At 40.4% G+C, this 8,867-nt stretch overlaps 2 protein-coding genes across 6 annotated transcripts; one reads left to right on the forward strand and one right to left on the reverse strand.

Annotated features, from left to right (window-relative positions):
• The first annotated feature begins 1,546 nt into the window (after nt 1-1,546).
• Nucleotides 1,547-3,588, forward strand: LOC136220364 (pentatricopeptide repeat-containing protein At4g16835, mitochondrial-like). The gene has a single exon (XM_066008179.1). It carries the CDS (start codon nt 1,582-1,584, stop codon nt 3,199-3,201), a length of 1,620 nt encoding a protein of 539 aa, XP_065864251.1. The 5' UTR covers nt 1,547-1,581; the 3' UTR covers nt 3,202-3,588.
• Nucleotides 3,589-3,825: 237 nt separating this feature from the next.
• LOC136217614 (probable pre-mRNA-splicing factor ATP-dependent RNA helicase DEAH2) lies at nt 3,826-8,476 on the reverse strand. Of its 5 annotated transcripts, XM_066004212.1 has the most exons (7): nt 8,011-8,464; nt 6,805-7,007; nt 5,616-6,700; nt 5,083-5,208; nt 4,745-4,983; nt 4,485-4,603; nt 3,826-4,324 (listed from the first exon to the last, which is right to left on the reverse strand). In XM_066004212.1, the coding sequence occupies exons 1-7, from the start codon at nt 8,308-8,310 to the stop codon at nt 4,198-4,200; spliced, it is 2,199 nt and encodes a 732-aa protein (XP_065860284.1). In that variant the 5' UTR covers nt 8,311-8,464; the 3' UTR covers nt 3,826-4,197. The 5 variants fall into 5 exon arrangements, 2 of the variants coding, with proteins under 2 accessions (XP_065860284.1, XP_065860285.1); XR_010683513.1 differs by lacking the exons at nt 3,826-4,324; nt 4,485-4,603 and having other exon boundaries at nt 4,844-4,983; nt 5,083-5,183; nt 8,011-8,473; XR_010683511.1 differs by lacking the exons at nt 3,826-4,324; nt 4,485-4,603 and having other exon boundaries at nt 4,961-4,983; nt 5,083-5,315; nt 8,011-8,476.
• Nucleotides 8,477-8,867: the final 391 nt, after the last annotated feature.

Here is an 8,867-nt window from a genome sequence, read left to right on the forward strand (position 1 = left end):
TCTTTCTCATATATATTTCTCAACTATTTAATTTTTCTCCTATTTTATTATTATTTGTTATTTTCTATTTATTTCATTCTACAAACCAAAAACTCCCTTTTTACTTTTAATTGTTAATTCTGAAAAGTTATAATTCTACCAGTCTCTGAGGATTCGACCCTACTCCATATTTACTACAGTTTTTGGATTCCAAGAGTATGTATTTTATTTTTGGTGAATTCGACACTCATCACTTCAGCAGTAAGAGTATCGGGAAGGCCAGAAATACAAGAAGAGTGGTCAGCAATGTAACTACCGTTGGCATCTCGAATGACACAATCGAAACCGCTGCAATTGAGATTGCTAAAACAGGCCGCATCGAAGTTGCATTTGAGCCAATTCATGGGGGGAGCGATCCAACGAGTGGGAGAATGGGGAGATGAAACAACACCTGAGCCGGGAGGATGGGACTGAACAACTTACCATGAAGATAGGGCCCCAAGAGCCGAGTGGAGGATTGATTCCGGGAGAGGGTTAACCTTTGCCAAAGCTTCTTGTTCCTAGCTTGCCAAATATGCCATAGGATAGACATAACTTGACAAATCATCTCTTTGGGCTTGGAAGTGAAGATACAAGCAAGCCATTCCGAGAGACAAGAGAAATTACAATTGATGTCCAAATTCGCCAAACGCCAAGTGGAGCCTGCAAAATCACACCCCACCAGAATATGGAAAGAATCCTCAACTTGAGAGTGACAAAATAAGCAGAGAGGATCAAGGCTCACACCCTTGGATATAAGAGAGGAGGTCGTTGGAAGAAAATTGGAGGAGGCACGCCAACAAAACTCTTTAAATTTGGACGGAACATCAGCATTCCAAAGTTGAAACCACCAAGGAAATAGACGACCATAACGGGCGGCAAGAGATCTCATCTGAAAATCATACCCACTTTTGACAGTAAAAGTGCCCCTCCGATCAAATAGCCACAACCGGCCATCCTCTTTAGGCCGACTTGCAACAGGAATTTGACGAATCAAATCACGGTCTTTGTTAACAAGACGAGAAAGAATGCCTTCGTTCCACCCAGTCCTAGAGTCATTCATTAGGTCATTAGCCTTTGCATTTTGGAGATCCGACAAAACAGGAGTTTGAAGAAAGCTTGATCCTTCTGACATAAGCCAAGGGCTTTCCCAAATGTTAAAGTTATTCCCTAACCAACTCGAATCCTGTTGCCTGCTAAAAGAAGAGGTTGAGCAGCCATCAAGCTGCGCCAAATATAGCTCGGGTTGGATCCAAGAGAGGCAATAAGGAAGGAACCATAAGCGTAGTATCGAGCCTTAAGAACTTTGGCTGCCTGAGAGGATGAGTCACACATAATAGATCAGCCCAGCTTCGCTAAGAGGCTTAGATTGAATTCACGGAGTTTGCGAAAATCCAAGCCTCCAAACCCCTTGGAGATACACATTTTATCCCACAAAGTTATTCTTAGCTAATGCGTGAGAAATTGCGTTGTTTATTTAAAACGACACAACTTACGTTGAAACGACACCGCTTACGTTGTGTAGCATTCTACAAACTGAAAAAGCAAAAACACTATTGCAAAATGCGAATATTAGAGAGAGCCGTCCGTCTGAAACTTTCCCGGCAGATATGCAGTGGATATATAACGGCCAATCTCAACAACCTCGCCGTCGACGGGCAACTCCACCAGACCAGTGATTTGGATAATGCAGGTCCGTCTTCTGGACAAAATGTGCAAAACCAAAATATTTCGTCTTTCAACAAAACACTTTCTTTCTATGTGCAAAACCATCAAATTGAGCACGCCGAGGAGCTGTTCGATAAAATGCCTCTAAAAGATGTTGTTTCATGGAACACCATGTTATCCGCCTTTAGTAGAAGTAAAAACCTATTAGCAGTCTATAAATATTTCCTCGAAATGCAAAGGTTCGGAATCATACCGAATGAGTACACAATCTCAATTGTGCTCAGCGCAGTTGTGGATATAAATTTCAATGTTCTCGTCCCTCAAATCCATGCTCATCTGATTTCAATAGGGCTTAATTCGAGTGTTTTCGTCGGCTCTGCTTTGGTAAGAGCATATGCTTCCATGGGAGATCAAATTGCAATAAATAGAGCATTCAATGAGATTTTGGTGAAAGATGTAACTTCTTGGAACGCACTGATTTCGAGTTATATGGAGTTGGGATGTATGAGTGAAGCTCAAGGGGTTTTTGACACAATGTCTGAGAGGAATGTCATTTCTTGGACTATATTGATAAATGGGTACATTGCCAATAAAAGGATAAATAAGGCTAGGTCTATGTTCAACAAGATGAGTGAAAGAAATGTAGTTTCTTGGACAGTGATGATCAGTGGCTATGTACAAAATGAGAGGTTTTGGGACGCCTTGAAGCTGTTTCGATTAATGGTGGATTCCGGGACTAAACCTAATCAATTTACCTTATCAACTGTTTTAGATGCTTGTGCAGGGTGTTCTTGTCCTCTCACAGGGCAGCAAGTTCATTCTCTTATGTTGAAGGTTGGCGTACGCGACGATGTCATCTTATTGACTTCACTCGTTGATATGTATGGGAAATGTGGTTACATTGATGCTGCAATTTGTGTTTTTGAGTCTATAAAAAGGAAGAATGTGATGTCTTGGAATTCGATAATAGGAAGCTATGCTAGGCATGGACTTGCAACACAAGCGTTGGAGCAATTCAAGAGGATGATTAGCAGTGGTTTTAGGCCGGATGAAGTTACATTTGTTAACTTGTTGTCAGCTTGTGCGCATGGAGGATTGGTTGAACAAGGTGAAGAGTACTTCCAATCAATGGGACCGAAGTATGGAATAAACGCAGAGCTTGAACATTATACGTGTATGGTGGACCTATATGGGAGAGCAGGTCAGATAGACGAAGCAGAAAAGGTTATAAAGAGAATGCCGTTTGAGCCCGATGTGATTGTCTGGGGTGCTTTGCTTGGAGCCTGTGGTTTACATTCAAGTTTGGAACTTGGTGAGTTTGCAGCAGAGGGAATTCACAAGCTGAAAAGAGATCATCCTGCAGCTTACTTAATGTTGTCAAAAATTCATGGTGAAAGAGGGGAATGGAATGGTGTAATGGAGTTGAGGCAATTGATGAAACATCGACGTATCCGTAACGAGAAGGCAGGTAGCTGGCTTCAAACTTACAGCAATACATACCAGCCAGTTGTGTAGTGTCCATATGGACCAGGATGGGACCGTTACAGAATCTCTTGCTCAGGAGTTCATCCGGCAAGTCACCAGATTCTTTCCATTCCGGGTGCCATCGCAGGAGATTACCAAATACCCATGCATCCTGATGACGCGGAGAAAACAGTTTTTGTTACTAGCAAAGACACATTTTGCTAAACATTTGTGCCCTTTGAGCTGAAAAATGTGGGTGCAACTTATGAGGGACATATTGGGGACAATGTTTATATATAGATGACATGGTTATGATGAGCGCTCAAGAAGAAGGCTATGCTCGAGATCTGGAAACGGCATGTGCCATTTCTCAACGATATCAAGTCAGTTTTGTAATGACTTCTACTTGATAGTTTGATCACACATGACATTATTTGAAGTTGGAATGTTGCCAAAAGTGCTAAAACTGCACTGACCTCATGTTTTGTCTGTCTTCCTATATTTATAAAAGTATAAAATAAGTAATATGAAAAAAAAAAATTTAAATAACACCGACACTGATTTAACATACAATAAAATATTAATCAATCCTTATTTTATTGAGAAAATAAATTTTATATCCTCCTCGAAGCATTACCCAAACATAAGCGACTGACTCTATGATGAACCCCAGAATTCATATAATAACTTATCATAGTTCCATAAAAAGAAATGGCAGTCTGTCTACCAATCTGACAGAGAGTAGCTGTTTGCTCACATTCACACATTCCATTTATCAAACGTTTACTAAACTTTAATATCAATGGAACCACGTCCAAAAATTAATGTAGTAATGCTAAGGGTACAACTGAAAACGATCATAACTAAACCTACTATTTGAAAGAAATACAAGGAAGAATTCGAACAGCTGGGCAGTAACCAAGTGAGACACAATTGTGGCCTTTTTGATACAATAGCAATCGCAAGCACCATCTGACCGTCACCAGCTAGTAAGATATTGGAATAATAATAAACCGAATTCAACAGCATACACGGACTGTATCCACGTCATTTTTTGGTCTTGCTCTCTTCCTTTTCTCTCTCCCGCTTCTTATAGAGTTTCTCAAGAACTCGCTTGGCTTCACAATTTGGGAAGTTCGCCAACTCATAGTAATGTGGTGCTATGTCTACAAGCCTGTAAATAAATAACATTTGCATGCACTTCATTACACTATGTATCTCGTAATCCATATAGTGAAACAATAATTTTGAGGTTCGCCATCACAAGCATATTAGGGTCTCCTCTCTAAAAAACTGGTTTGAAAAATAAAGCACATTTTCGAGTGAAGACTAACCATTCACCGCGAATATCTGTCACTGTACGAATAAAATTCCTGCTTGTTAGTACATACTCGCTGTATATAACCCATTCTGGCTTGTGATCCAGACAATTTGATGGATGCAAGTGCACAACCTGCAAGGATAAATTGGCAGGAGATAACATATCAGGTTCTCATATAACCGAACTCTACAAGCAGACAAAAGGCCATCACCAGAAAAGAAGCAGACTTATGGTAGTAGAACACAACAAAAAGATTCAGTTAAATTTGCGTACTTGATTGTCTTTCACTGTCAGGTAATGCCCAGTTCGCTCAAGGTGGGCAACCTGCATAAAATATCCAGCTAACATAGCCTTCCTTATGTTGATATAGTAATCCCGGCTGTTGAAATCTGTGCTGCATAACTTGAGATTAAACCTCGCCATGATGCGTACAAGCTGTTGTCTGACATTATCAGCAGACTTCAGAGCCCGTTGATTGACAAAATTCTCATAGCACCAAGATGGGTCCTCATCTACAACCCAGTAAGGAAAAGGTCAGGCATTATACAGGCTATTTAGACAATACAGTTAGAAAGACAAATTGATTGAAAAAAAAAAAGGATAGCACTCACCGTTCTGCTTGTAGGCATGATACACATTCAACAGCGTCAGGTGGTCCCCATCTATGTGCCCAAACCTAGCTTTTGCTTCATCAGCAGCCTTTTGAGCCTCCCTAGGGCGGACAAAGCAATTGGGTACTAAAGAAAGAATTTGGTTATCACAGAAGAGGCCCATTGTAGGTCAGCAGATGCATACAGGCGAGACGACACCATTTTCTTCATGAGATAATACTGAGAAACTGCAACTATCGGCATCAGCACTTACTTAGAATCCGATGGTGCATGCCAACGGGGGGCATGGAACCCATACAAGACAGTGGCTGATGACAACCTAATTGGACACATCAATTTTTCAACTGCCAGCATGTAGATTTGCATTAACATGCAAGCAGTTGGACAACTTAATACAATGCACAGGATGTCCACTGTGCACGTGCCAGATTTGGTACGACGCATTCATACAAATGCTATCCAATGGCATTTCTTTAAATTACTTAGACCAGACTCGAGACATATACGGATATAAGATAGCAAGTGATAGTTACCTGAGAGCATTGCAGAAATAGACAGAATCTCATTAGAACAGTTGAATTCTGGACTGACAACTAGCATCTTCCCCATCTGAGGATCCAAGGGAAACTCACTCATGATTTCCCCAAGCTTAGTCAGGTTCCCATCATCATCCAATGCTCCCAAATAATTTAACAACTCTAGAGCCCGCATCAATGTCTCAGGAGCGGGAGGGTCCATAAAATCAAAATGCACCAGATCATCAATTCCAAGTTTTTTAAGAGTTAGAACTGTGTTTGCAAGATTTGAGCGCAATATTTCTGGATATGTCTGTGGTTGAAGATCTTGATTAAAACTTCTTTCTGTGTAAAGTCTGAAGCATTTTCCAGGCTGAGTTCTTCCAGCACGTCCTGACCTCTGATGTGCACTTGCTTTTGATATTGGGGACACCAACAGGGATTCAACCCGTACTCGTGGGTTATAAACCTTTTGTTTTGCAAAACCTGGGTCAATAACATAAACAATTCCATCTATGGTCAAAGAAGTTTCTGCTATGTTAGTTGACACAACAATCTTCCTTCCAGCAGGACCACCCTCTACCAATGGAGGTGGGGCAGGCTCAAAAATTTTCTGTTGCATAGCAGGTGGAAGAGTTGAATAAAGTGGCACTACTTTCACTGGACCCACCCCTTCCCCCATATTTGAAACTTCTTTATTTATTTTGCGGCATGCATCTTCAATCTCCTCCTCACCAGTAAGGAAAACAAGAATATCCCCAGGACCTTCGTACATATGTATCTGGACAACTGTACGAATTGCAGCCTCAAGGTAATCCCTTTCTGGTTCCTGTGTGTAGAAAATTTCTACCGGATGTAGCCTACCAGGAACCCTCATTAGAGGAGCATCATTAAAATAACCCTGAAACTTCTCAGCCTCTAGTGTTGCACTCATGACAACTAGCTTCATATCAGGTCTATTTCTTAGAACTTCTTTAAGAAGCCCAAATAGTACATCCGTGGCCAATGTTCTTTCGTGGGCTTCATCAAGGATTATTACTTTGTATCGTTCCAATAGCGGATCAGTCATTGCTTCTCTTAAAAGCATACCATCAGTAAGATACCTACCACAAAAGCAGCAGAATGTGTAAATAATCTAAAAAAGTCTTACACCAAAAGTTACAGCATAGTAGAAAGACAAATAGAACAGATTGTATTCATAACTCACTTCAAAAGTGTTTTCGCACTGCTACAGTCTTCAAAACGTATACTGTAACCCACCTCTTCACCAATAGTCACATCCATCTCCTCAGCGACACGTCGAGAGACAGACATTGCAGCCACTCTACGGGGCTGGGTGCATCCAATCATCATCTTCCTACGTTTATCAGGTGTCTCTATCTCCACTGCTTCCAAAACAAACTGAGGAATCTGCAACATGTAACATGGCCCACTAAGTTTTCTATTTTGAATCAGTAATCACAAGCAGCTAGAAGTTCTGTAAACTGTAAAGGCTTTAGAACTATGTTGCACGGGCACTCCTCTTTAGTAGTGTTTATGCGTTTCGTGCCCCTATCTGTTTCAGTTCAGTTTCTGTTTCCAGGCTATGTTTAAAAGGTTCCTGGTGTCCGTGCAACATAGCTTGAGAACATTCAACAATAGCATCCAATCATTAAATACATTTAATAACATAAAGGCTTGAGAATTAGAAGGGAAGTGAAAGATTTTCTTGAGAACTAATAACTACCATCAAACTTCCTTTCAGGATTTCTACTTGTACATTACAACAGAAGGAATAAAAAAAATAGATGCGTGCAAGCACATTTTGCTTTGTCTAATCTGCAATCAGTAGTCATCTTTAAATAAACAGAAAAAATAAAATGCAACACAGCACAATTCCCACAACATAGGAACAGGTTAAACGTCACAATACAGAGAGTGGGTAAAGAACAAAACCATCCACCTAAGTCATAAAAAGTAAAACAGAAATATTTTGTTTTGTTCACTTCACTGTCCAAGCCTGTGCCAATGACAGACATGTGCTAAAAGAGAAACGGCAAGGAATTTAATTATATGTTCACGTGATAGAATTCATTAACAGTCAGTGACAAAAAGAATGGGAAGTCCGAGATTCCCAATTAAGCAGAGCATATTCTACTGAATATCCAAACAATAAACTCGCCAACGCGAAGCTCACAGCTCAAATTCCTCAGGTAAAATTATCTTAATTTTGATACCTTAACATCCGATTCCAGAACTGCTAAATTGAAACAACAACAGACAGCTATCGATCACAACATCCTAGTATTTATCAAATTGAAATAATAATAATAATACAGCTGCTCAGTCACAATAATTAAAAAAAAAGAATGAACAATCATGAGCATTGGGCAAATGGGGAAAAAGGCATTATCCAACCAAGTCCATGACAAACCTGAGTAGTTTTTCCGCTACCAGTCTCCCCGACAAGAACAACAACCTGGCTACTCTTCAAAACCTTCAAGAACTCCTCCTTTTGCTGCCAAACAGGCAAAGTTTTCCTCTTCTCCAATATATCATAATACCTCTGAGAAAAGGGCCTCCCATTCCAGGGATTAACCGAGCTGTTAGTATTTCCATTGAGACTCATCGTTGTTGTAGCTCCTCCCCAACCGCCGTTCGTTTTGATCTTCGAGACCGATGTCTCGTCCACGACGTCAAACAAGCTCAGCTTCCTCTTCCTCTCCGTACCCATCCAAATCCCAGAAAACCCTAATCGGAGAGAGCCGTGGTAGACTCGATTAGACGGACTTGGATCCGAATCTATAAGAACAGACTAGATGATATTGGATGCTAAATCAGCATAAACCCTAAAAAAAGGAGGGAGCAAGAGAAAAAAGGAGAGACGGCAGCTGAGCCTCGTGTTGTTATATAGCTGGTACGTTGGTACATGAACTGTCGAGATTTTGCTGATTAGTCCCTAAAGTGTTCTCTTTTGAAGGGCTTACTTTTGGGCCCTCAATATTTTTCTCGTTTACATTCAAGACTTTAAGCCCAATACTCTTTTTTAATTTTTCTTTTTTTAATAGAAGGTAAGCCCAATACTTCTGTTTTTTTGGTTATGGTAGACAAAAATTCATTAGGGTAAATTACACTTATCATCAATAATAAATCTATAGAATTAGTTTACACGCCTGAGGAAATATTTCAAACCGCCACGGCTGAACTGACGGCTTGGGAGGCAGTGCAAAGACATCACCCTGATCAACAAAATCAATACACGAGTGCTTTGTGTAAATGGAAGAAACCGGT

This window comes from Euphorbia lathyris, chromosome 2, assembly GCF_963576675.1.
Source record: "Euphorbia lathyris chromosome 2, ddEupLath1.1, whole genome shotgun sequence".
NCBI lineage: Eukaryota > Viridiplantae > Streptophyta > Magnoliopsida > Malpighiales > Euphorbiaceae > Euphorbia > Euphorbia lathyris.